Source organism: Watersipora subatra, chromosome 9, assembly GCF_963576615.1.
Source record: "Watersipora subatra chromosome 9, tzWatSuba1.1, whole genome shotgun sequence".
Taxonomy (NCBI): domain Eukaryota; kingdom Metazoa; phylum Bryozoa; class Gymnolaemata; order Cheilostomatida; family Watersiporidae; genus Watersipora; species Watersipora subatra.
In genome coordinates, this window is record NC_088716.1 from 44,753,460 (window position 1) to 44,778,916 (window position 25,457).

The 25,457-nt window shown below is 50.7% G+C and overlaps 1 protein-coding gene across 1 annotated transcript in view; it reads right to left on the reverse strand.

The window, feature by feature from the left end:
* The window catches only part of LOC137405117 (pneumococcal serine-rich repeat protein-like), a 93,815-nt gene that overhangs the window by 19,858 nt on the left and 48,500 nt on the right, over positions 1-25,457 (reverse strand). Inside the window, exons 22-37 of the mRNA XM_068091341.1 lie at positions 25,190-25,421; positions 24,522-24,928; positions 23,922-24,278; positions 23,273-23,675; positions 22,908-23,032; positions 22,737-22,816; positions 21,906-22,044; positions 21,398-21,560; positions 20,270-20,512; positions 18,758-19,792; positions 17,990-18,112; positions 17,294-17,536; positions 15,014-15,880; positions 14,249-14,584; positions 11,849-12,088; positions 1,362-2,128 (exon numbers count right to left, since the gene is read on the reverse strand). Coding sequence (XP_067947442.1) covers positions 1,362-2,128; positions 11,849-12,088; positions 14,249-14,584; positions 15,014-15,880; positions 17,294-17,536; positions 17,990-18,112; positions 18,758-19,792; positions 20,270-20,512; positions 21,398-21,560; positions 21,906-22,044; positions 22,737-22,816; positions 22,908-23,032; positions 23,273-23,675; positions 23,922-24,278; positions 24,522-24,928; positions 25,190-25,421 — 5,760 coding nt within the window. The remainder of the gene's footprint in view (positions 1-1,361; positions 2,129-11,848; positions 12,089-14,248; positions 14,585-15,013; positions 15,881-17,293; positions 17,537-17,989; positions 18,113-18,757; positions 19,793-20,269; positions 20,513-21,397; positions 21,561-21,905; positions 22,045-22,736; positions 22,817-22,907; positions 23,033-23,272; positions 23,676-23,921; positions 24,279-24,521; positions 24,929-25,189; positions 25,422-25,457) is intronic.

The window sequence follows — 25,457 nt, forward strand, 5'->3', positions numbered from 1 at the left end:
TTGAGCGTAGTGCTAGCTGCAGTGTTGAGCGTAGTGCTAGCTGCAGTGTTAAGCCTAGTGCTAGCTGCGGTGTTGACCATAGTGCTAGCTGCAATGTTGAGCGTAGTATTAGCTGCAGTATTGAGCGTAGTACTAGCTGCAGTGTTGAGTGTAGTGCTAGGTGCAGTATTGAGCGTAGTGTTAGCTGCAGTGTTGAGCGTAGTGCTAGCTGCAGTGTTAAGCGGAGTGCTAGCTGCAGTGCTGAGCATAGTGCTAGCTGCAATGTTGAGCGTAGTACTAGCTGCAGTGTTGAGAGTAGTGCTAGCTGCAGTGTTGAGCGTAGTGCTAGCTGCAGTGTTGAGTGTAGTGCTAGCTGCAGTATTGCGAGTAGTGCTAGCTGCAGTGTTGAGCGTAGTGTTAGCTGCAGTCTTTAGTGTAGTGCTAGCTGTAGTGTTGAGCGTAGTGCTAGCTGCAGTGTTGAGCGTAGTACTAGCTGCAGTGTTGAGCATAGTGCTAGCTGCAATGTTGAGATTAGTGCTAGCTGCAGTATTGAGTGTAGTGCTAGCTGTAGTGTTGAGCATGGTGCTAGTTGCAGTGTTGAGCGTAGTGCTAGCTGCAGTGGTGAGCGTAGTGCTAGCTGCAGTGTTGAGAGTAGTGCTAGCTGCAGTATTGAGCGTAGTGCTAGCTGCAGTGTTGGGAGTAGTGTTAGCTGCAGTGTTGAGCGTAGTGCTACCTGCAGTGTTGAGCCTAGTTCTAGCTGCAGTGTTGAGCGTCGTGCTAGCTGCAGTGTTGAGAGTAGTGCTAGCTGCAGTATTGAGCGTAGTGCAAGCTGCCGTATTGAGAGTAGTGCTAGCTGCAGTGTTGAGCGGAGTGCTAGCTGCAATGTTGAGCGTAATTCTAACTGCAGTGTTGAGCGTCGTGCTAGCTGCAGTGTTGAGAGTAGTGCTAGCTGCAGTGTTGAGAGTAGTGCTAACTAGAGTATTGAGTGTAGTGCTAGCTGCGATGTTGAGTGTAGTGCTAGCTGCAGTGTTGAGCGCAGTGCTAGCTGCAGTGTTGAGCGTAGTGCTAGCTGCAGTGTTGAGCGTAGTGCTAGCTGCAGTGTTGAGACTAGGGCTAGCTGCAGTGTTGAGCGTAGTACTAGCTGCGGGGTTGAGAGTAGTGCTAGCTGCCGTGTTGAGAGTAGTACTAGCTGCAGTGTTTAGCGTAGTGCTAGCTGCAGTGTTGAGCATAGTGCTAGCTGCAGTAATGAGCTTAGTGCTAGCTGCAGTGTTGAGCATAGTGTTAGCTGCGGTGTTGACCGTAGTGCTAGCTGCAGTGTAGAGCGTAGTGCTAGTTGCAGTGTTAAGCCTAGTGCTAGCTGCAGTGTGGACCATAGTGCTAACTGCAATGTTGAGCGTAGTACTAGCTGTAGTGTTGAGCATAGTGCTAGCTACAGTGTTAAGCGTAGTGCTAGCTGCAGTATCGAGTGTAGTGCTAGCTGTAGTGTTAAACGTAGTGCTAGCTGCAGTGTTGAGAGTAGTGCTAACTGCAGTGTTGAGTCTAGTGTCAGCTGCAGTGTTGAGCATAGTACTAGCTGCAGTGTTGAGAGTAGTGCTTGCTGAAGTGTTGAACGTAGTGCTAGCTGCAGTGTTTAGCGTAGTGCTAGCTGCGGTGTTGACCATAGTGCTAGCTGCAATGTTGAGCGTAGTGCTAGCCGCAGTGTTGAGCGTAGTGCTAGCTGCAGTGTTGAGCGTAGTGCTAGCTGCAGTGTTAAGCCAAGTGCTAACTGCAGTGTTGAGCATAGTGCTAGCTGGAATGTTGAGTGTAGTACTAGCTGCAGTGTTGAGAGTAGTGCTAGCTGCAGTATTGAGCGTAGTGCTAGCTGCAGTGATGAGCGTAGTGCTAGCTGCAATGTTGAGCCTAGTGCTGGCTGCAGTGTTGAGCGTAGTCCTTGCTGCAGTCGTGAGCGTAGTTCTAGCTGCAGTGTTGTGCGGAGTATTAGCTGCAGTATTGAGCGTAGTACTAGCTGCAGTGTTGAGAGTAGTGCTAGCTGCAGTATTGAGCGTAGTGCTAGCTGCAGTGATGAGCGTAGTGCTAGCTGCAATGTTGAGCCTAGTGCTGGCTGCAGTGTTGAGCGTAGTGGTAGCTGCAGTCGTGAGCGTAGTTCTAGCTGCAGTGTTGAGCGTAGTATTAGCTGCAGTATTGAGCGTAGTACTAGCTGCAGTGTTGAGTGTAGTGCTAGGTGCAGTATTGAGCGTAGTGTTAGCTGCAGTGTTGAGCGTAGTGCTAGCTGCAGTGTTAAGCGGAGTGCTAGCTGCAGTGTTGAGAGTAGTGCTAGCTGCAGTGTTGAGCGTAGTGCTAGCTGCAGTGTTGAGTGTAGTGCTAGCTGCAGTATTGCGAGTAGTGCTAGCTGCAGTGTTGAGCGTAGTGTTAGCTGCAGTCTTTAGTGTAGTGCTAGCTGTAGTGTTGAGCGTAGTGCTAGCTGCAGTGTTGAGCGTAGTACTAGCTGCAGTGTTGAGCATAGTGCTAGCTGCAATGTTGAGATTAGTGCTAGCTGCAGTATTGAGTGTAGTGCTAGCTGTAGTGTTGAGCATAGTGCTAGTTGCAGTGTTGAGCGTAGTGCTAGCTGCAGTGGTGAGCGTAGTGCTAGCTGCAGTGTTGAGAAGGGTGCTAGCTGCAGTATTGAGCGTAGTGCTAGCTGCAGTGTTGGGAGTAGTGTTAGCTGCAGTGTTGAGCGTAGTGCTACCTGCAGTGTTGAGCCTAGTTCTAGCTGCAGTGTTGAGCGTCGTGCTAGCTGCAGTGTTGAGAGTAGTGCTAGCTGCAGTATTGAGCGTAGTGCAAGCTGCCGTATTGAGAGTAGTGCTAGCTGCAGTGTTGAGCGTAGTGCTAGCTGCAATGTTGAGCGTAATTCTAACTGCAGTGTTGAGCGTCGTGCTAGCTGCAGTGTTGAGAGTAGTGCTAGCTGCAGTGTTGAGAGTAGTGCTAACTAGAGTATTGAGTGTAGTGCTAGCTGCGATGTTGAGTGTAGTGCTAGCTGCAGTGTTGAGCGAAGTGCTAGCTGCAGTGTTGAGCGTAGTGCTAGCTGCAGTGTTGAGCGTAGTGCTAGCTGCAGTGTTGAGACTAGTGCTAGCTGCAGTGTTGAGCGTAGTACTAGCTGCGGGGTTGAGAGTAGTGCTAGCTGCCCTGTTGAGAGTAGTACTAGCTGCAGTGTTTAGCGTAGTGCTAGCTGCAGTGTTGAGCATAGTGCTAGCTGCAGTGTTGAGCTTAGTGCTAGCTGCAGTGTTGAGCATAGTGTTAGCTGCAGTGTTGAGCGTAGTGCTAGCTGCAGTGTAGAGCGTAGTGCTAGTTGCAGTGTTAAGCCTAGTGCTAGCTGCAGTGTGGACCATAGTGCTAACTGCAATGTTGAGCGTAGTACTAGCTGTAGTGTTGAGCATAGTGCTAGCTACAGTGTTAAGCGTAGTGCTAGCTGCAGTATCGAGTGTAGTGCTAGCTGTAGTGTTAAACGTAGTGCTAGCTGCAGTGTTGAGAGTAGTGCTAACTGCAGTGTTGAGTCTAGTGTCAGCTGCAGTGTTGAGCATAGTACTAGCTGCAGTGTTGAGAGTAGTGGTTGCTGAAGTGTTGAACGTAGTGCTAGCTGCAGTGTTGAGCGTAGTGCTTGCTGCAGTATTGAGTGTAGTGCTAGCTGCAGTGTTGAGCGTAGTGTTAGCTGCAGTGGTGAGCGAAGTGCTAGCTGCAGTGTTGAGAGTAGTGCTAGCTGCAGTATTGAGCGTAGTGCTAGCTGCAGTGTTGAGAGTAGTGCTCGCTGCAGTGTTGAGCGTAGTGCTACCTGCAGTGTTGAGCCTAGTTCTTGCTGCGGTGTTGAGCGTCGTGCTAGCTGCAGTGTTGAGAGTAGTGCTAGCTGCAGTGTTGAGCGTAATGCTAGCTGCAGTGTTGAGCGTAATTCCAGCTTCAGTGTTGAGCGTCGTGCTAGCTGCAGTGTTGAGAATAGTGCAAGCTGCAGTGTTGAGAGTAGTGCTAGCTGGAGTATTGAGCGTAGTGCTAGCTGCGGTGTTGAGTGTAGTGCTAGCTGCAGTGTTGAGCGCAGTGCTAGCTGCAGTGTTGAGCATAGTGCTAGCTGCAGTGTTGAGCGTAGTGCTAGCTGCATTGTTGAGCCTAGTGCTAGCTGCAGGGTTGAGCATAGTACTAGCTGCCGGGTTGAGAGTAGTGCTAGCTGCCGTGTTGAGAGTAGTACTAGCTGCAGTGTTTAGCGTAGTGCCAGCTGCAGTGTTGAGCATAGGGCTAGCTGCAGTGTTGAGCTTAGTGCTAGCTGCAGTGTTGAGCATAGTGCTAGCTGCAGTGTTGAGCGTAGTGCTAGCCGCAGTGTTGAGCGTAGTGCTAGCTGCAGTGTTGAGCATAGTGCTAGCTGCAGTGTTAAGCCTAGTGCTAGCTGCGGTGTTGACCATAGTGCTAGCTGCAATGTTGAGCGTAGTACTAGCTGCAGTGTTGAGAGTAGTGCTAGCTGCAGTAATGAGCGTATTGCTAGCTGCAGTGTTGAGCGTAGTTTTAGATGCAGTGTTGAGCGTAGTACTAGCTGCGGTGTTGAGAGTAGTGCTAGCTGCGGTGTTGAGCGTATTGCTAGCTGCAGTGTTGAGAGTAGTGCTAGCTGCAGTGTTGAGCGTAGTGCTAGCTGCAGTGTTGAGTGTAGTGCTAGCTGCAGTATTGCGAGTAGTGCTAGCTGCAGTGTTGAGCGTAGTGTTAGCTGCAGTCTTTAGTGTAGTGCTAGCTGTAGTGTTGAGCGTAGTGCTAGCTGCAGTGTTGAGCGTAGTACTAGCTGCAGTGTTTAGAGTAGTGCTAGCTGCAGTATTGAGCGTAGTGCTAGCTGCAGTGATGAGCGTAGTGCTAGTTGCAATGTTGAGCCTAGTGCTGGCTGCAGTGTTGAGCGTAGTGGTAGCTGCAGTCGTGAGCGTAGTTCTAGCTGCAGTGTTGAGCGTAGTATTAGCTGCAGTATTGAGCGTAGTACTAGCTGCAGTGTTGAGTGTAGTGCTAGCTGCAGTATTGAGCGTAGTGCTAGCTGCAGTGATGAGCGTAGTGCTAGCTGCAATGTTGAGCCTAGTGCTGGCTGCAGTGTTGAGCGTAGTGGTAGCTGCAGTCGTGAGCGTAGTTCTAGCTGCAGTGTTGAGCGTAGTATTAGCTGCAGTATTGAGCGTAGTACTAGCTGCAGTGTTGAGTGTAGTGCTAGGTGCAGTATTGAGCGTAGTGTTAGCTGCAGTGTTGAGCGTAGTGCTAGCTGCAGTGTTAAGCGGAGTGCTAGCTGCAGTGTTGAGAGTAGTGCTAGCTGCAGTGTTGAGCGTAGTGCTAGCTGCAGTGTTGAGTGTAGTGCTAGCTGCAGTATTGCGAGTAGTGCTAGCTGCAGTGTTGAGCGTAGTGTTAGCTGCAGTCTTTAGTGTAGTGCTAGCTGTAGTGTTGAGCGTAGTGCTAGCTGCAGTGTTGAGCGTAGTACTAGCTGCAGTGTTGAGCATAGTGCTAGCTGCAATGTTGAGATTAGTGCTAGCTGCAGTATTGAGTGTAGTGCTAGCTGTAGTGTTGAGCATAGTGCTAGTTGCAGTGTTGAGCGTAGTGCTAGCTGCAGTGGTGAGCGTAGTGCTAGCTGCAGTGTTGAGAAGGGTGCTAGCTGCAGTATTGAGCGTAGTGCTAGCTGCAGTGTTGGGAGTAGTGTTAGCTGCAGTGTTGAGCGTAGTGCTACCTGCAGTGTTGAGCCTAGTTCTAGCTGCAGTGTTGAGCGTCGTGCTAGCTGCAGTGTTGAGAGTAGTGCTAGCTGCAGTATTGAGCGTAGTGCAAGCTGCCGTATTGAGAGTAGTGCTAGCTGCAGTGTTGAGCGTAGTGCTAGCTGCAATGTTGAGCGTAATTCTAACTGCAGTGTTGAGCGTCGTGCTAGCTGCAGTGTTGAGAGTAGTGCTAGCTGCAGTGTTGAGAGTAGTGCTAACTAGAGTATTGAGTGTAGTGCTAGCTGCGATGTTGAGTGTAGTGCTAGCTGCAGTGTTGAGCGAAGTGCTAGCTGCAGTGTTGAGCGTAGTGCTAGCTGCAGTGTTGAGCGTAGTGCTAGCTGCAGTGTTGAGACTAGTGCTAGCTGCAGTGTTGAGCGTAGTACTAGCTGCGGGGTTGAGAGTAGTGCTAGCTGCCCTGTTGAGAGTAGTACTAGCTGCAGTGTTTAGCGTAGTGCTAGCTGCAGTGTTGAGCATAGTGCTAGCTGCAGTGTTGAGCTTAGTGCTAGCTGCAGTGTTGAGCATAGTGTTAGCTGCAGTGTTGAGCGTAGTGCTAGCTGCAGTGTAGAGCGTAGTGCTAGTTGCAGTGTTAAGCCTAGTGCTAGCTGCAGTGTGGACCATAGTGCTAACTGCAATGTTGAGCGTAGTACTAGCTGTAGTGTTGAGCATAGTGCTAGCTACAGTGTTAAGCGTAGTGCTAGCTGCAGTATCGAGTGTAGTGCTAGCTGTAGTGTTAAACGTAGTGCTAGCTGCAGTGTTGAGAGTAGTGCTAACTGCAGTGTTGAGTCTAGTGTCAGCTGCAGTGTTGAGCATAGTACTAGCTGCAGTGTTGAGAGTAGTGGTTGCTGAAGTGTTGAACGTAGTGCTAGCTGCAGTGTTGAGCGTAGTGCTTGCTGCAGTATTGAGTGTAGTGCTAGCTGCAGTGTTGAGCGTAGTGTTAGCTGCAGTGGTGAGCGAAGTGCTAGCTGCAGTGTTGAGAGTAGTGCTAGCTGCAGTATTGAGCGTAGTGCTAGCTGCAGTGTTGAGAGTAGTGCTCGCTGCATTGTTGAGCGTAGTGCTACCTGCAGTGTTGAGCCTAGTTCTTGCTGCAGTGTTGAGCGTCGTGCTAGCTGCAGTGTTGAGAGTAGTGCTAGCTGCAGTGTTGAGCGTAATGCTAGCTGCAGTGTTGAGCGTAATTCCAGCTTCAGTGTTGAGCGTCGTGCTAGCTGCAGTGTTGAGAATAGTGCAAGCTGCAGTGTTGAGAGTAGTGCTAGCTGGAGTATTGAGCGTAGTGCTAGCTGCGGTGTTGAGTGTAGTGCTAGCTGCAGTGTTGAGCGCAGTGCTAGCTGCAGTGTTGAGCATAGTGCTAGCTGCAGTGTTGAGCGTAGTGCTAGCTGCATTGTTGAGCCTAGTGCTAGCTGCAGGGTTGAGCATAGTACTAGCTGCCGGGTTGAGAGTAGTGCTAGCTGCCGTGTTGAGAGTAGTACTAGCTGCAGTGTTTAGCGTAGTGCCAGCTGCAGTGTTGAGCATAGGGCTAGCTGCAGTGTTGAGCTTAGTGCTAGCTGCAGTGTTGAGCATAGTGCTAGCTGCAGTGTTGAGCGTAGTGCTAGCCGCAGTGTTGAGCGTAGTGCTAGCTGCAGTGTTGAGCATAGTGCTAGCTGCAGTGTTAAGCCTAGTGCTAGCTGCGGTGTTGACCATAGTGCTAGCTGCAATGTTGAGCGTAGTACTAGCTGCAGTGTTGAGAGTAGTGCTAGCTGCAGTAATGAGCGTATTGCTAGCTGCAGTGTTGAGCGTAGTTTTAGATGCAGTGTTGAGCGTAGTACTAGCTGCGGTGTTGAGAGTAGTGCTAGCTGCGGTGTTGAGCGTATTGCTAGCTGCAGTGTTGAGAGTAGTGCTAGCTGCAGTGTTGAGCGTAGTGCTAGCTGCAGTGTTGAGTGTAGTGCTAGCTGCAGTATTGCGAGTAGTGCTAGCTGCAGTGTTGAGCGTAGTGTTAGCTGCAGTCTTTAGTGTAGTGCTAGCTGTAGTGTTGAGCGTAGTGCTAGCTGCAGTGTTGAGCGTAGTACTAGCTGCAGTGTTTAGAGTAGTGCTAGCTGCAGTATTGAGCGTAGTGCTAGCTGCAGTGATGAGCGTAGTGCTAGTTGCAATGTTGAGCCTAGTGCTGGCTGCAGTGTTGAGCGTAGTCCTTGCTGCAGTCGTGAGCGTAGTTCTAGCTGCAGTGTTGTGCGGAGTATTAGCTGCAGTATTGAGCGTAGTACTAGCTGCAGTGTTGAGAGTAGTGCTAGCTGCAGTATTGAGCGTAGTCCTAGCTGCTGTGATGAGCGTAGTGCTAGCTGCAATGTTGAGCCTAGTGCTGGCTGCAGTGTTGAGCGTAGTGCTAGCTGCAGTCGTGAGCGTAGTTCTCGCTGCAGTGTTGAGCGTAGTATTAGCTGCAGTATTGAGCGTAGTACTAGCTGCAGTGTTGAGAGTAGTGCTAGGTGCAGTATTGAGCGTAGTGCTAGCTGCAGTGTTGAGCGTAGTGCTAGCTGCAGTGTTAAGCGTAGTGCTAGCTGCAGTGCTGAGCATAGTGCTAGCTGCAATGTTGAGCGTAGTACTAGCTGCAGTGTTGAGAGTAGTGCTAGCTGCAGTGTTGAGCGTAGTGCTAGCTGCAGTGTTGAGTGTAGTGCTAGCTGCAGTATTGCGAGTAGTGCTAGCTGCAGTGTTGAGCGTAGTGTTAGCTGCAGTCTTTAGTGTAGTGCTAGCTGTAGTGTTGAGCGTAGTGCTAGCTGCAGTGTTGAGCGTAGTACTAGCTGCAGTGTTGAGCATAGTGCTAGCTGCAATGTTGAGATTAGTGCTAGCTGCAGTTTTGAGTGTAGTGCTAGCTGTAGTGTTGAGCATAGTTCTAGTTGTAGTGTTGAGCGTTGTGCTAGCTGCAGTGGTGAGCGTAGTGCTAGCTGCAGTGTTGAGAGTAGTGCTAGCTGCAGTATTGAGCGTAGTGCTAGCTGCAGTGTTGAGCGTAGTGCTAGCTGCAGTGTTGAGAGTAGTGCTAGCTGCAGTATTGAGCGTAGTGCTAGCTGCAGTGTTGAGATTAGTGCTAGCTGCAGTATTGAGTGTAGTGCTAGCTGCAGTGTTGAGCGTAGTGCTGGCTGCAGTATCGAGTGTAGTGCTAGCTGTAGTGTTGAGCATAATGCTAGCTGCAGTGTTGAGCGTAGTACTAGCTGCAGTGTTGAGCATAATGCTACCTGCAGTGTTGAGCCTAGTTCTTGCTGCAGTGTTAAGCGTCGTGCTAGCTGCAGTGTTGAGAGTAGTGCTAGCTGCAGTATTGAGCGTAGTGCTAGCTGCCGTATTGAGAGTAGTGCTAGCTGCAGTGTTGAGCGTAGTGCTCGCTGCAGTGTTGAGCGTAATTCTAGCTGCAGTGTTGAGCGTCGTGCTAGCTGCAGTGTTGAGAGTAGTGCTAACTAGAGTATTGAGTGTAGTGCTAGCTGCGGTGTTGAGTGTAGTGCTAGCTGCAGTGTTGAGAGTAGTGCTAACTAGAGTATTGAGTGTAGTGCTAGCTGCGGTGTTGAGTGTAGTGCTAGCTGCAGTGTTGAGCGCAGTGCTAGCTGCAGTGTTGAGCGTAGTGCTAGCTGCAGTGTTGAGAGTAGTGCTAGCTGCAGTGTTGAGAGTAGTGCTAACTAGAGTATTGAGTGTAGTGCTAGCTGCCGTGTTGAGTGTAGTGCTAGCTGCAGTGTTGAGCGCAGTGCTAGCTGCAGTGTTGAGCGTAGTGCTAGCTGCAGTGTTGAGCGTAGTGATAGCTGCAGTGTTGAGCACAGTGCTAGCTGCAGTGTTGAGCTTAGTGCTAGCTGCAGTGTTGAGCATAGTGCTAGCTGCAGTGTTGAGCGTAGTGCTAGCTGCAGTGTTGAGCGTAGTGCTAGTTGCAGTGTTAAGCCTAGTGCTAGCTGCAGTGTGGACCATAGTGCTAGCTGCAATGTTGAGCGTAGTACTAGCCTCAGTGTTGAGAGTAGTGCTAGCTGCAGTATTAAGCGTAGTGCTAGCTGCAGTGTTGAGCGTAGTACTAGCTGCCGGGTTGAGAGTAATGCTAGCTGCCGTGTTGAGAGTAGTACTAGCTGCAGTGTTTAGCGTAGTGCTAGCTGCAGTGTTGAGCATAGTGCTAGCTGCAGTGTTGAGCTTAGTGCTAGCTGCAGTGTTGAGCACAGTGCTAGCTGCAGTGTTGAGCGTAGTGCTAGCTGCAGTGCTGAGCGTAATGCTAGTTGAAGTGTTAAGCCTAGTGCTAGCTGCAGTGTGGACCATAGTGCTAGCTGCAATGTTGAGCGTAGTACTAGCTGTAGTGTTGAGCATAGTGCTAGCTACAGTGTTGAGCGTAGTGCTAGCTGCAGTATCGAGTGTAGTGCTAGCAGCAGTGTTAAACGTAGTGCTAGCTGCAGTGTTGAGAGTAGTGCTAGCTGCAGTGTTGAGAGAAGTGTTAGCTGCAGTGTTGAGCGTAGTGCTACCTGCAGTGTTGAGCCTAGTTCTAGCTGCAGTGTTGAGCGTCGTGCTAGCTGCAGTGTTGAGAGTAGTGCTAGCTGCAGTGTTGAGCGTAGTGCTAGCTGCAGTGTTGAGCGTAATTCTAACTGCAGTGTTGAGCGTCGTGCTAGCTGCAGTGTTGAGAGTAGTGCTAGCTGCAGTGTTGAGAGTAGTGCTAACTAGAGTATTGAGTGTAGTGCTAGCTGCGATGTTGAGTGTAGTGCTAGCTGCAGTGTTGAGCGCATTGCTAGCTGCAGTGTTGAGCGTAGTGCTAGCTGCAGTGTTGAGCGTAGTGCTAGCTGCAGTGTTGAGCGTAGTACTAGCTGCGGGGTTGAGAGTAGTGCTAGCTGCCGTGTTGAGAGTAGTACTAGCTGCAGTGTTTAGCGTAGTGCTAGCTGCAGTGTTGAGCATAGTGCTAGCTGCAGTGTTGAGCTTAGTGCTAGCTGCAGTGTTGAGCATAGTGCTAGCTGCAGTGTTGAGCGTAGTGCTAGCTGCAGTGTTGAGAGAAGTGTTAGCTGCAGTGTTGAGCTTAGTGCTACCTGCAGTGTTGAGCCTAGTTCTAGCTGCAGTGTTGAGCGTCGTGCTAGCTGCAGTGTTGAGAGTAGTGCTAGCTACAGTATTGAGCGTAGTGCTAGCTGCCGTATTGAGAGTAGTGCTAGCTGCAGTGTTGAGTGTAGTGCTAGGTGCAGTATTGAGCGTAATTCTAACTGCAGTGTTGAGCGTCGTGCTAGCTGCAGTGTTGAGAGTAGTGCTAGCTGCAGTGTTGAGAGTAGTGCTAACTAGAGTATTGAGTGTAGTGCTAGCTGCGATGTTGAGTGTCGTGCTAGCTGCAGTGTTGAGCGCATTGCTAGCTGCAGTGTTGAGCGTAGTGCTAGCTGCAGTGTTGAGCGTAGTACTAGCTGCGGGGTTGAGAGTAGTGCTTGCTGCAGTGTTTAGCGTAGTGCTAGCTGCAGTGTTGAGCATAGTGCTAGCTGCAGTGTTGAGCTTAGTGCTAGCTGCAGTGTTGAGCATAGTGCTAGCTGCAGTGTTGAGCGTAGTGCTAGCTGCAGTGTTGAGCGTAGTGCTAGTTGCAGTGTTAAGCCTAGTGCTAGCTGCAGTGTGGACCATAGTGCTAGCTGCAGTGTTGAGCTTAGTGCTAGCTGCAGTGTTGAGCATAGTGCTAGCTGCAGTGTTGAGCGTAGTGCTAGCTGCAGTGTTGAGCGTAGTGCTAGTTGCAGTGTTAAGCCTAGTGCTAGCTGCAGTGTGGACCATAGTGCTAGCTGCAATGTTGAGCGTAGTACTAGCTGTAGTGTTGAGCATAGTGCTAGCTACAGTGTTGAGCGTAGTGCTAGCTGCAGTATCGAGTGTAGTGCTAGCTGTAGTGTTAAACGTAGTGCTAGCTGCAGTGTTGAGAGTAGTGCTAACTGCAGAGTTGAGTCTAGTGTCAGCTGCAGTGTTGAGCATAGTACTAGCTGCAGTGTTGAGAGTAGTGCTTGCTGAAGTGTTGAACGTAGTGCTAGCTGCAGTGTTGAGGGTAGTGCTTGCTGCAGTATTGAGCGTAGTGCTAGCTGCAGTGTTGAGTGTAGTGTTAGCTGCAGTGGTGAGCGAAGTGCTAGCTGCAGTGTTGAGAGTAGTGCTAGCTGCAGTATTGAGCGTAGTGCTAGCTGCAGTGTTGAGAGTAGTGCTAGCTGCAGTGTTGAGCGTAGTGCTACCTGCAGTGTTGAGCCTAGTTCTTGCTGCAGTGTTGAGCGTCGTGCTAGCTGCAGTGTTGAGAGTAGTGCTAGCTGCAGTATTGAGCGTAATGCTAGCTGCAGTGTTGAGCGTAATTCCAGCTTCAGTGTTGAGCGTCGTGCTAGCTGCAGTGTTGAGAGTAGGGCAAGCTGCAGTGTTGAGAGTGGTGCTAGCTGGAGTATTGAGCGTAGTGCTAGCTGCGGTGTTGAGTGTAGTGCTAGCTGCAGTGTTGAGCGCAGTGTTAGCTGCAGTGTTGAGCATAGTGCTAGCTGCAGTGTTGAGCGTAGTGCTAGCTGCATTGTTGAGCCTAGTGCTAGCTGCAGTGTTGAGCGTAGTACTAGCTGCCGGGTTGAGAGTAGTGCTAGCTGCCGTGTTGAGAGTAGTACTAGCTGCAGTGTTTAGCGTAGTGCCAGCTGCAGTGTTGAGCATAGGGCTAGCTGCAGTGTTGAGCTTAGTGCTAGCTGCAGTGTTGAGCATAGTGCTAGCTGCAGTGTTGAGCGTTGTGCTAGCCGCAGTGTTGAGCGTAGTGCTAGCTGCAGTGTTGAGCGTAGTGCTAGCTGCAGTGTTAAGCCTCGTGCTAGCTGCGGTGTTGACCATAGTGCTAACTGAAATGTTGAGCGTAGTACTAGCTGCAGTGTTGAGAGTAGTGCTAGCTGCAGTAATGAGCGTAGTGCTAGCTGCAGTGTTGAGCGTAGTGCTAGCTGCAGTGTTGAGCATAGTGCTAGCTGCAGTGGTGAGCGTGGTGCAAGCTGCAGTGTTGAGCGTAGTGCTAGCTGCAGTGTTGAGCATAGTGCTAGCTGCCGTGTTAAGCCAAGTGCTAACTGCAGTGTTGAGCATAGTGCTAGCTGGAATGTTGAGTGTAGTACTAGCTGCAGTGTTGAGAGTAGTGCTAGCTGCAGTATTGAGCGTAGTGCTAGCTGCAGTGATGAGCGTAGTGCTAGCTGCAATGTTGAGCCTAGTGCTGGCTGCAGTGTTTAGCGTAGTGCTTGCTGCAGTCGTGAGCGTAGTTCTAGCCGCAGTGTTGAGCGTAGTATTAGCTGCAGTATTTAGCGTAGTACTAGCTGCAGTGTTGAGAGTAGGGCTAGCTGCAGTATTGAGCGTAGTGCTAGCTGCAGTGTTGAGCGTAGTGCTAGCTGCAGTGTTAAGCGTAGTGCTAGCTGCAGTGTTGAGTATAGTGCTAGCTGCAAGGTTGAGCGTAGTACTAGCTGCAGTGTTAAGAGTAGTGCTAGCTGCAGTGTTGAGCGTAGTGCTAGCTGCAGTGTTGAGGGTAGTGCTACCTGCAGAATTGCGAGTAGTGCTAGCTGCAGTGTTGAGCGTAGTGCTAGCTGCAGTCTTTAGTGTAGTGCTAGCTGTAGTGTTGAGCATAATGCTAGCTGCAGTGTTGAGCGTAGTACTAGCTGCAGTGTTGAGCATAGTGCTAGCTGCAGTGTTGAGATTAGTGCTAGCTGCAGTATTGAGTGTAGTGCTAGCTGTAGTGTTGAGCATAGTGCTAGCTGCAGTGTTGAGCGTAGTGCTGGCTGCAGTATCGAGTGTAGTGCTAGCTGTAGTGTTGAGCATAGTGCTAGCTGTAGTGTTGAGCGTAGTGCTAGCTGCAGCGTTGAGCGTAGTGCTACCTGCAGTGTTGAGCCTAGTTCTTGCTGCAGTGTTGAGCGTCGTGCTAGTTGCAGTGTTGAGAGTAGTGCTAGCTGCAGTATTGAGCGTAGTGCTAGCTGCAGTGTTGAGCGTAGTACTAGCTGCCGGGTTGAGAGTAGTGCTAGCTGCCGTGTTGAGAGTAGTACTAGCTGCAGTGTTTAGCGTAGTGCTAGCTGCAGTGTTGAGCATAGTGCTAGCTGCAGTGTTGAGCTTAGTGCTCGCTGCAGTGTTGAGCACAGTGCTAGCTGCAGTGTTGAGCGTAGTGCTAGCTGCAGTGCTGAGCGTAGTGCTAGTTGCAGTGTTAAGCCTAGTGCTAGCTGCAGTGTGGACCATAGTGCTAGCTGCAATGTTGAGCGTAGTACTAGCTGTAGTGTTGAGCATAGTGCTTGCTACAGTGTTGAGCGTAGTGCTAGCTGCAGTATCGAGTGTAGTGCTAGCTGCAGTGTTAAACGTAGTGCTAGCTGCAGTGTTGAGAGTAGTGCTAACTGCAGTGTTGAGTCTAGTGTCAGCTGCAGTGTTGAGCATAGTACTAGCTGCAGTGTTGAGAGTAGTGCTTGCTGAAGTGTTGAGCGTAGTGCTTGCTGCAGTATTGAGCGTAGTGCTAGCTGCAGTGTTGAGCGTAGTGTTAGCTGCAGTGGTGAGCGAAGTGCTAGCTGCAGTGTTGAGAGTAGTGCTAGCTGCAGTATTGAGCGTAGTGCTAGCTGCAGTGTTGAGAGTAGTGCTAGCTGCAGTGTTGAGCATAGTGCTACCTGCAGTGTTGAGCCTAGTTCTTGCTGCAGTGTTGAGCGTCGTGCTAGCTGCAGTGTTGAGAGTAGTGCTAGCTGCAGTATTCAGCGTAATGCTAGCTGCAGTGTTGAGCGTAATTCCAGCTTCAGTGTTGAGCGTCGTGCTAGCTGCAGTGTTGAGAGTAGTGCAAGCTGCAGTGTTGAGAGTAGTGCTAGCTGGAGTATTGAGCGTAGTGCTAGCTGCGGTGTTGAGTGTAGTGCTAGCTGCAGTGTTGAGCGCAGTGCTAGTTGCAGTGTTGAGCATAGTGCTAGCTGCAGTGTTGAGCGTAGTGCTAGCTGCAGTGTTGAGCCTAGTGCTAGCTGCAGTGTTGAGCGTAGTACTAGCTGCCGGGTTGAGAGTAGTGCTAGCTGCCGTGTTGAGAGTAATACTAGCTGCAGTGTTTAGCGTAGTGCCAGCTGCAGTGTTGAGCATAGGGCTAGCTGCAGTGTTGAGCTTAGTGCTAGCTGCAGTGTTGAGCATAGTGCTAGCTGCAGTGTTGAGCGTAGTGCTAGCCGCAGTGTTGAGCGTAGTGCTAGCTGCAGTGTTGAGCGTAGTGCTAGCTGCAGTGTTAAGCCTAGTGCTAGCTGCGGTGTTGACCATAGTGCTAGCTGCAATGTTGAGCGTAGTGCTAGCCGCAGTGTTGAGCGTAGTGCTAGCTGCAGTGTTGAGCGTAGAGCTAGCTGCAGTGTTAAGCCAAGTGCTAACTGCAGTGTTGAGCATAGTGCTAGCTGGAATGTTGAGTGTAGTACTAGCTGCAGTGTTGAGAGTAGTGCTAGCTGCAGTATTGAGCGTAGTGCTAGCTGCAGTGACGAGCGTAGTGCTAGCTGCAATGTTGAGCCTAGTGCTGGCTGCAGTGTTGAGCGTAGTCTTTGCTGCAGTCGTGAGCGTAGTTCTAGCTGCAGTGTTGTGCGGAGTATTAGCTGCAGTATTGAGCGTAGTACTAGCTGCAGTGTTGAGAGAAGTGCTAGCTGCAGTATTGAGCGTAGTGCTAGCTGCAGTTTTGAGTATAGTGCTAGCTGCAATGTTGAGCGTAGTACTAGCTGCAGTGTTAAGAGTAGTGCTAGCTGCAGTGTTGAGCGTAGTGCTAGCTGCAGTGTTGAGGGTAGTGCTACCTGCAGTATTGCGAGTAGTGCTAGCTGCAGTGTTGAGCGTAGTGCTAGCTGCAGTCTTTAGTGTATTGCTAGCGGTAGTGTTGAGCATAATGCTAGCTGCAGTGTTGAGCGCAGTACTAGCTGCAGTGTTGAGCATAGTGCTAGCTGCAGTGTTGAGATTAGTGCTAGCTGCAGTATTGAGTGTAGTGCTAGCTGTAGTGTTGAGCATAGTGCTAGCTGCAGTGTTGAGCAAAGTGCTGGCTGCAGTATCGAGTGTAGTGCTAGCTGTAGTGTTGAGCAAAGTGCTAGCTGTAGTGTTGAGCGTAGTGCTAGCTGCAGCGTTGAGCGTAGTGCTAGCTTCAGAGCTGAGCGTAGTGCTAGCTGCAGTATTGAGTTTAGTGCTAGCTGCAGTTTTGAGCGTAGTACTAGCTCCAATGTTGAGCGTAGTGCTAGCTGCAGAGTTGAGCGTAGGGCTTGCTGCAGTGTTGAGTGTAGTGCTAACTGTAGTGTTGAGCGTAGTGCTAGCTGCAGTGTTGAGTGTAGTGCTAACTGTAGTGTTGAGCGTAGTGCTAGCTGCAGTGTTGTGTGTAGTACTAGCTGTAGTGTTGAGCGTAGTGCTAGCTGTAGTGTTGAGCGTAGTGCTAGCTGCAGTGTTGAGTGTAGTGCTTGCTGTAGTGTTGAGCAAAGTGCTAGCTGCAGTGTTGAGCGTAGTGCTAGCTGCAGTATCGAGTGTAGTGCTAGCTGTAGTGTTGAGCACAGTGCTAGCTGTTGTGTTGAGCGTAGTGCTAGCTGCAGTGTTGAGCGTAGTGTTAGCTGCAGTGTTGAGCGTAGTGCTAGCTGCAGTGTTTAGCCTAGTTCTAGCTGCAGTGTTGAGCGTAGTACTAGCTGCCGGGTTGAGAGTAGTGCTAGCTGCCGTGTTGAGAGTAGTACTAGCTGCAGTGTTTAGCGTAGTGCCAGCTGCAGTGTTGAGCATAGGGCTAGCTGCAGTGTTGAGCTTAGTGCTAGCTGCAGTGTTGAGCATAGTGCTAGCTGCAGTGTTGAGCGTAGTGCTAGCCGCTGTGTTGAGCGTAGTGCTAGCTGCAGTGTTGAGCGTAGTGCTAGCCGCAGTGTTAAGCCTAGTGCTAGCTGCGGTGTTGACCATAGTGCTAGCTGCAATGTTGAGCGTAGTACTAGCTGCAGTGTTGAGAGTAGTGCTAGCTGCAGTAATGAGCGTAGTGCTAGCTGCAGTGTTGAGCGTAGTGCTAGCTGCAGTGTTGAGCATAGTGCTAGCTGCAGTGGTGAGCGTGGTGCAAGCTGCAGTGTTGAGTGTAGTGCTAGCTGTAGTGTTGAGCGTAGTGCTAGCTGTAGTGTTGAGCGTAGTGCTAGCTGCAGTGTTGAGTGTAGTGCTTGCTGTAGTGTTGAGCAAAGTGCTAGCTGCAGTGTTGAGCGTAGTGCTAGCTGCAGTATCGAGTGTAGTGCTAGCTGTAGTGTTGAGCATAGTGCTAGCTGTTGTGTTGAGCGTAGTGCTAGCTGCAGTGTTGGGCGTAGTGCTAGCTGCAGTGTTGAGCGTAGTGCTAGCTGCAGTGTTGAGCCTAGTGCTAGCTGCAGTGTTGAGCGTAGTACTAGCTGCCGGGTTGAGAGTAGTGCTAGCTGCCGTGTTGAGAGTTGTACTAGCTGCAGTGTTTAGCGTAGTGCCAGCTGCAGTGTTGAGCATAGGGCTAGCTGCAGTGTTGAGCTTAGTGCTAGCTGCAGTGTTGAGCATAGTGCTAGCTGCAGTGTTGAGCGTAGTGCTAGCCGCAGTGTAGAGCGTAGTGCTAGCTGCAGTGTTGAGCGTAGTGCTAGCTGCAGTGTTAAGCCTAGTGCTAGCTGCGGTGTTGACCATAGTGCTAGCTGCAATGTTGAGCGTAGTACTAGCTGCAGTGTTGAGAGTAGTGCTAGCTGCAGTAATGAGCGTAGTGCTAGCTGCAGTGTTGAGCATAGTGCTAGCTGCAGTGTTGAGCATAGTGCTAGCTGCAGTGGTGAGCGTGGTGCAAGCTGCAGTGTTGAGCGTAGTGCTAGCTGCAGTGTTGAGCGTAGTGCTAGCTGCAGTGTTGAGCGTAGTGCTAGTTGCAGTGTTTAGTGTAGTAATAGCTGAAGTGTTGAGCATTGTGCTAGCTGTAGTGTTGAGCGTAGTGCTAGCTGCAGTGTTGAGTGTAGTGCTTGCTGTAGTGTTGAGCAAAGTGCTAGCTGCAGTGTTGAGCGTAGTGCTAGCTGCAGTATCGAGTGTAGTGCTAGCTGTAGTGTTGAGCATAGTGCTAGCTGTTGTGTTGAGCGTAGTGCTAGCTGCAGTGTTGAGCGTAGTGCTAGCTGCAGTGTTGAGCGTAGTGCTAGCTGCAGTGTTGAGCGTAGCACTAGCTGCAGTGTTTAGCGTAGTTCTAGCTGCAGTGTTGAGCGTAGTACTAGCTGCGGTGTTGAGCGTAGTGCTAGCTGCAGTATTGAGTGTGGTGCTAGCTGTAGTGTTGAACATAGTGCTAGCGGCAGTGTTGAGCGTAGTTTTAGATGTAGTGTTGAGCGTAGTACTAGCTGCGGTGTTGAGAGTAGTGCTAGCTGCGGTGTTGAGCGTAGTGCTAGCTGCAGTGTTGAGCATAGTGCTCGCTGCAGTGTTGAGCGCAGTGCTAGCTGCAGTGTTGAGCGTGGGGCTAGCTGCAGTATTGAGTGTAGTGCTAGCTGTCGTGTTGAGGATAGTGCTAGCTGCAGTGTTGAGCGTAGTACTAGCTGCCGGGTTGAGAGTAGTGCTAGCTGCCGTGTTAAGAGTAGTACTAGCTGCAGTGTTTAGCGTAATGCCAGCTGCAGTGTTGAGCATAATGCTAGCTGCAGTGTTGAGCGTAGTACTAGCTGCAGTGTTGAGCATAATGCTACCTGCAGTGTTGAGCGTAGTTCTAGCTGCAGTGTTGAGCGTCGTGCTAGCTGCAGTGTTGAGAGTAGTGCTAGCTGCAGTATTGAGCGTAGTGCTAGCTGCCGTATTGAGAGTAGTGCTAGCTGCAGTGTTGAGCGTAGTGCTAGCTGCAGTGTTGAGCGTAATTCTAGCTGCAGTGTTGAGCGTCGTGCTAGCTGCAGTGTTGAGAGTAGTGCTAACTAGAGTATTGAGTGTAGTGCTAGCTGCGGTGTTGAGTGTAGTGCTAGCTGCAGTGTTGAGAGTAGTGCTAAGTAGAGTATTGAGTGTAGTGCTAGCTGCGGTGTTGAGTGTAGTGCTAGCTGCAGTGTTGAGCGCAGTGCTAGCTGCAGTGTTGAGCATAGTGCTAGCTGCAGTGTTGAGAGTAGTGCTAGCTGCAGTGTTGAGAGTAGTGCTAACTAGAGTATTGAGTGTAGTGCTAGCTGCGGTGTTGAGTGTAGTGCTAGCTGCAGTGTTGAGCGCAGTGCTAGCTGCAGTGTTGAGCGTAGTGCTAGCTGCAGTGTTGAGCGTAGTGCTAGCTGCAGTGTTGAGCATAGTGCTAGCTGCTGTGTTGAGCTTAGTGCTAGCTGCAGTGTTGAGCACAGTGCTAGCTGCAGTGTTGAGCGTAGTGCTAGCTGCAGTGCTGAGCGTAGTGCTAGTTGCAGTGTTAAGCCTAGTGCTAGCTGCAGTGTGGACCATAGTGCTAGCTGCAATGTTGAGCGTAGTACTAGCTGTAGTGTTGAGCATAGTGCTAGCTACAGTGTTGAGCGTAGTGCTAGCTGCAGTATCGAGTGTAGTGCTAGCTGCAGTGTTAAACGTAGTGCTGGCTGCAGTGTTGAGAGTAGTGCTAACTGCAGTGTTGAGTCTAGTGTCAGCTGCAGTGTTGAGCATAGTACTAGCTGCCGTGTTGAGAGTAGTGCTTGCTGAAGTGTTGAGCGTAGTGCTAGCTGCAGTGTTGAGCGTAGTGCTTGCTGCAGTATTGAGCGTAGTGCTAGCTGCAGTGTTGAGCGTAGTGTTAGCTGCAGTGGTGAGCGAAGTGCTAGCTGCAGTGTTTAGAGTAGTGCTAGCTGCAGTATTGAGCGTAGTGCTAGCTGCAGTGTTGAGAGTAGTGCTAGCTGCAGTGTTGAGCGAAGTGCTACCTGCAGTGTTGAGCCTAGTTCTTGCTGCAGTGTTGAGCGTCGTGCTAGCTGCAGTGTTGAGAGTAATGCTAGCTGCAGTATTGAGCGTAATGCTAGCTGCAGTGTTGAGCGTAATTCCAGCTTCAGTGTTGAGCGTCGTGCTAGCTGCAGTGTTGAGAGTAGTGCTAGCTGCAGTATCGAGTGTAGTGCTAGCTGTGGTGTTGAGCACAGTGCTAGCTGTTGTGTTGAGCGTAGTGCTAGCTGCAGTGTTGAGCGTAGTGCTAGCTGCAGTGTTGAGCGTAGTGCTAGCTGCAGTGTTGAGCGTAGTGCTAGCTGCAGTATCGAGTGTAGTGCTAGCTGTAGTGTTGAGCACAGTGCTAGCTGTTGTGTTGAGCGTAGTGCTAGCTGCAGTGTTGAGCGTAGTGCTAGCTGCAGTGTTGAGCGTAGTGCTAGCTGCAGTGTTGAGCCTAGTTCTAGCTGCAGTGTTGAGCGTAGTACTAGCTGCCGGGTTGAGAGTAGTGCTAGCTGCCGTGTTGAGAGTAGTACTAGCTGCAGTGTTTAGCGTAGTGCCAGCTGCAGTGTTGAGCATAGGGCTCGCTGCAGTGTTGAGCTTAGTGCTAGCTGCAGTGTTGAGCATAGTGCTAGCTGCAGTGTTGAGCGTAGTGCTAGCCGCAGTGTTGAGCGTAGTGCTAGCTGCAGTGTTGAGCGTAGTGCTAGCCGCAGTGTTAAGCCTAGTGCTAGCTGCGGTGTTGACCATAGTGCTAGCTGCAATGTTGAGCGTAGTACTAGCTGCAGTGTTGAGAGTAGTGCTAGCTGCAGTAATGAGCGTAGTGCTAGCTGCAGTGTTGAGCGTAGTGCTAGCTGCAGTGTTGAGCATAGTGCTAGCTGCAGTGGTGAGCGTGGTGCAAGCTGCAGTGTTGAGTGTAGTGCTAGCTGTAGTGTTGAGCGTAGTGCTAGCTGTAGTGTTGAGCGTAGTGCTAGCTGCAGTGTTGAGTGTAGTGCTTGTTGTAGTGTTGAGCAAAGTGCTAGCTGCAGTGTTGAGCGTAGTGCTAGCTGCAGTATCGAGTGTAGTGCTAGCTGTAGTGTTGAGCATAGCGCTAGCTGTTGTGTTGAGCGTAGTGCTAGCTGCAGTGTTGAGCGTAGTGCTAGCTGCAGTGTTGAGCGTAGTGCTAGCTGCAGTGTTGAGCCTAGTGCTAGCTGCAGTGTTGAGCGTAGTACTAGCTGCCGGGTTGAGAGTAGTGCTAGCTGCCGTGTTGAGAGTTGTACTAGCTGCAGTGTTTAGCGTAGTGCCAGCTGCAGTGTTGGGCATAGGGCTAGCTGCAGTGTTGAGCTTAGTGCTAGCTGCAGTGTTGAGCATAGTGCTAGCTGCAGTGTTGAGCGTAATGCTAGCCGCAGTGTTGAGCGTAGTGCTAGCTGCAGTGTTGAGCGTAGTGCTAGCTGCAGTGTTAAGCCTAGTGCTAGCTGCGGTGTTGACCATAGTGCTAGCTGCAATGTTGAGCGTAGTACTAGCTGCAGTGTTGAGAGTAGTGCTAGCTGCAGTAATGAGCGTAGTGCTAGCTGCAGTGTTGAGCGTAGTGCTAGCTGCAGTGTTGAGCATAGTGCTAGCTGCAGTGGTGAGCGTGGTGCAAGCTGCAGTGTTGAGCGTAGTGCTAGCTGCAGTGTTGAGCGTAGTGCTAGCTGCAGAGTTGAGCGTAGGGCTTGCTTCAGTGTTGAGTGTAGTACTAGCTGTAGTGTTGAGCGTAGTGCTAGCTGTAGTGTTGAGCGTAGTGCTAGCTGCAGTGTTGAGTGTAGTGCTTGCTGTAGTGTTGAGCAAAGTGCTAGCTGCAGTATTGAGCGTAGTGCTAGCTGCAGTATCGAGTGTAGTGCTAGCTGTAGTGTTGAGCATAGTGCTAGCTGTTGTGTTGAGCGTAGTGCTAGCTGCAGTGTTGAGCGTAGTGCTAGCTGCAGTGTTGAGCGTAGTGCTAGCTGCAGTGTTGAGCGTAGTACTAGCTGCAGTGTTTAGCGTAGTTCTAGCTGCAGTGTTGAGCGTAGTACTAGCTGCGGTGTTGAGCGTAGTGCTAGCTGCAGTATTGAGTGTGGTGCTAGCTGTAGTGTTGAACATAGTGCTAGCGGCAGTGTTGAGCGTAGTTTTAGATGCAGTGTTGAGCGTAGTACTAGCTGCGGTGTTGAGAGTAGTGCTAGCTGCGGTGTTGAGCGTAGTGCTAGCTGCAGTGTTGAGCATAGTGCTCGCTGCAGTATTGAGCGTAGTGCTAGCTGCAGTGTTGAGCTTGGTGCTAGCTGCAGTATTGAGTGTAGTGCTAGCTGTCGTGTTGAGGATAATGCTAGCTGCAGTGTTGAGCGTAGTACTAGCTGCCGGGTTGAGAGTAGTGCTAGCTGCCGTGTTGAGAGTAGTACTAGCTGCAGTGTTTAGCGTAGTGCCAGCTGCAGTGTTGAGCATAATGCTAGCTGCAGTGTTGAGCGTAGTACTAGCTGCAGTGTTGAGCATAATGCTACCTGCAGTGTTGAGCCTAGTTCTAGCTGCAGTGTTGAGCGTCGTGCTAGCTGCAGTGTTGAGAGTAGTGCTAGCTGCAGTATTGAGCGTAGTGCTAGCTGCCGTATTGAGAGTAGTGTTAGCTGCAGTGTTGAGCGTAGTGCTAGCTGCAGTGTTGAGCGTAATTCTAGCTGCAGTGTTGAGCGTCGTGCTAGCTGCAGTGTTGAGAGTAGTGCTAACTAGAGTATTGAGTGTAGTGCTAGCTGCGGTGTTGAGTGTAGTGCTAGCTGCAGTGTTGAGAGTAGTGCTAACTAGAGTATTGAGTGTAGTGCTAGTTGCTGTGTTGAGTGTAGTGCTAGCTGCAGTGTTGAGCGCAGTGCTAGCTGCAGTGTTGAGCATAGTGCTAGCTGCAGTGTTGAGAGTAGTGCTAGCTGCAGTGTTGAGAGTAGTGCTAACTAGAGTATTGAGTGTAGTGCTAGCTGCGGTGTTGAGCGTAGTGCTAGCTGCAGTGTTGAGCATAGTGCTAGCTGCAGTGTTGAGCTTAGTGCTAGCTGCAGTGTTGAGCATAGTGCTAGCTGCAGTGTTGAGCGTAGTGCTAGCTGCAGTGTTGAGCGTAGTGCTAGTTGCAGTGTTAAGCCTAGTGCTAGCTGCAGTGTGGACCATAGTGCTAGCTGCAATGTTGAGCGTAGTACTAGCCTCAGTGTTGAGAGTAGTGCTAGCTGCAGTATTGAGCGTAGTGCTAGCTGCAGTGTTGAGCGTAGTACTAGCTGCTGGGTTGAGAGTAGTGCTAGCTGCCGTGTTGAGAGTAGTACTAGCTGCAGTGTTTAGCGTAGTGCTAGCTGCAGTGTTGAGCATAGTGCTAGCTGCTGTGTTGAGCTTAGTGCTAGCTGCAGTGTTGAGCACAGTGCTAGCTGCAGTGTTGAGCGTAGTGCTAGCTGCAGTGCTGAGCGTAGTGCTAGTTGCAGTGTTAAGCCTAGTGCTAGCTGCAGTGTGGACCATAGTGCTAGCTGCAATGTTGAGCGTAGTACTAGCTGTAGTGTTGAGCATAGTGCTAGCTACAGTGTTGAGCGTAGTGCTAGCTGCAGTATCGAGTGTAGTGCTAGCTGCAGTGTTAAACGTAGTGCTAGCTGCAGTGTTGAGAGTAGTGCTAACTGCAGTGTTGAGTCTAGTGTCAGCTGCAGTGTTGAGCATAGTACTAGCTGCAGTGTTGAGAGTAGTGCTTGCTGAAGTGTTGAGCGTAGTGCTAGCTGCAGTGTTGAGCGTAGTGCTTGCTGCAGTATTGAGCGTAGTGCTAGCTGCAGTGTTGAGCGTAGTGTTAGCTGCAGTGGTGAGCGAAGTGCTAGCTGCAGTGTTGAGAGTAGTGCTAGCTGCAGTATTGAGCGTAGTGCTAGCTGCAGTGTTGAGAGTAGTGCTGGCTGCAGTGTTGAGCGTAGTGCTACCTGCAGTGTTGAGCCTAGTTCTTGCTGCAGTGTTGAGCGTCGTGCTAGCTGCAGTGTTGAGAGTAGTGCTAGCTGCAGTATTGAGCGTAATGCTAGCTGCAGTGTTGAGCGTAATTCCAGCTTCAGTGTTGAGCGTCGTGCTAGCTGCAGTGTTGAGAGTAGTGCAAGCTGCAGTGTTGAGAGTAGTGCTAGCTGGAGTATTGAGCGTAGTGCTAGCTGCGGTGTTGAGTTTAGTGCTAGCTGCAGTGTTGAGCGCAGTGCTAGCTGCAGTGTTGAGCATAGTGCTAGCTGCAGTGTTGAGCGTAGTGCTAGCTGCAGTGTTGAGCCTAGTGCTAGCTGCAGTGTTGAGCGTAGTACTAGCTGCCGGGTTGAGAGTAGTGCTAGCTGCCGTGTTGAGAGTAGTACTAGCTGCAGTGTTTAGCGTAGTGCCAGCTGCAGTGTTGAGCATAGGGCTAGCTGCAGTGTTGAGCTTAGTGCTAGCTGCAGTGTTGAGCATAGTGCTAGCTGCAGTGTTGAGCGTAGTGCTAGCCGCAGTGTTGAGCGTAGTGCTAGATGCAGTGTTGAGCGTAGTGCTAGCTGCAGTGTTAAGCCTAGTGCTAGCTGCGGTGTTGACCATAGTGCTAGCTGCAATGTTGAGCGTAGTGCTAGCCGCAGTGTTGAGCGTAGTGCTAGCTGCAGTGTTGAGCGTAGAGCTAGCTGCAGTGTTAAGCCAAGTGTTAACTGCAGTGTTGAGCATAGTGCTAGCTGGAATGTTGAGTGTAGTACGAGCTGCAGTGTTGAGAGTAGTGCTTGCTGCAGTATTGAGCGTAGTGCTAGCTGCAGTGATGAGCGTAGTGCTAGCTGCAATGTTGAGCCTAGTGCTGGCTGCAGTGTTGGGCGTAGTCCTTGCTGCAGTGGTGAGCGTAGTTCTAGCTGCAGTGTTGTGCGGAGTATTAGCTGCAGTATTGAGCGTAGTACTAGCTGCAGCGTTGAGAGTAGTGCTAGCTGCAGTATTGAGCGTAGTGCTAGCTGCAGTGTTGAGTATAGTGCTAGCTGCAATGTTGAGCGTAGTACTAGCTGCAGTGTTAAGAGTAGTGCTAGCTGCAGTGTTGAGCGTAGTGCTAGCTGCAGTGTTGAGGGTAGTGCTACCTGCAGTATTGCGAGTAGTGCTAGCTGCAGTGTTGAGCGTAGTGCTAGCTGCAGTCTTTAGTGTAGTGCTAGCTGTAGTGTTGAGCATAATGCTAGCTGCAGTGTTGAGCGTAGTACTAGCTGCAGTGTTGAGCATAGTGCTAGCTGCAGTATTGAGTGTAGTGCTAGCTGTCGTGTTGAGTATAGTGCTAGCTGCAGTTTTGAGCGTAGTACTAGCTGCAGTGTTGAGCGTAGTGCTAGCTGTAGTGTTGAGCGTAGTGCTAGCTGCAGTGTTGAGCATAGTGTTAGCTGCAGTGTGAAGCGTAGTGCTAGCTGCAGTGTTGAGCATAGTGCTAGCTGCAGTATTGAGTGTAGTGCTAGCTGCAGTGTTGAGCGTAGTGCTAGCTGCAGTGGTGAGCGTAGTGCTAGCTGCAGTGTTGAGCGTAGTGCTAGCTGCAGAGTTGAGCGTAGGGCTTGCTTCAGTGTTGAGTGTAGTACTAGCTGTAGTGTTGAGCGTAGTGCTAGCTGTAGTGTTGAGCGTAGTGCTAGCTGCAGTGTTGAGTGTAGTGCTTGCTGTAGTGTTGAGCAAAGTGCTAGCTGCAGTATTGAGCGTAGTGCTAGCTGCAGTATCGAGTGTAGTGCTAGCTGTAGTGTTGAGCATAGTGCTAGCTGTTGTGTTGAGCGTAGTGCTAGCTGCAGTGTTGAGCGTAGTGCTAGCTGCAGTGTTGAGCGTAGTGCTAGCTGCAGTGTTGAGCGTAGTACTAGCTGCAGTGTTTAGCAGAGTTCTAGCTGCAGTGTTGAGCGTAGTACTAGCTGCGGTGTTGAGCGTAGTGCTAGCTGCAGTATTGAGTGTGGTGCTAGCTGTAGTGTTGAACATAGTGCTAGCGGCAGTGTTGAGCGTAGTTTTAGATGCAGTGTTGAGCGTAGTACTAGCTGCGGTGTTGAGAGTAGTGCTAGCTGCGGTGTTGAGCGTAGTGCTAGCTGCAGTGTGGAGCATAGTGCTCGTTGCAGTATTGAGCGTAGTGCTAGCTGCAGTGTTGAGCTTGGTGCTAGCTGCAGTATTGAGTGTAGTGCTAGC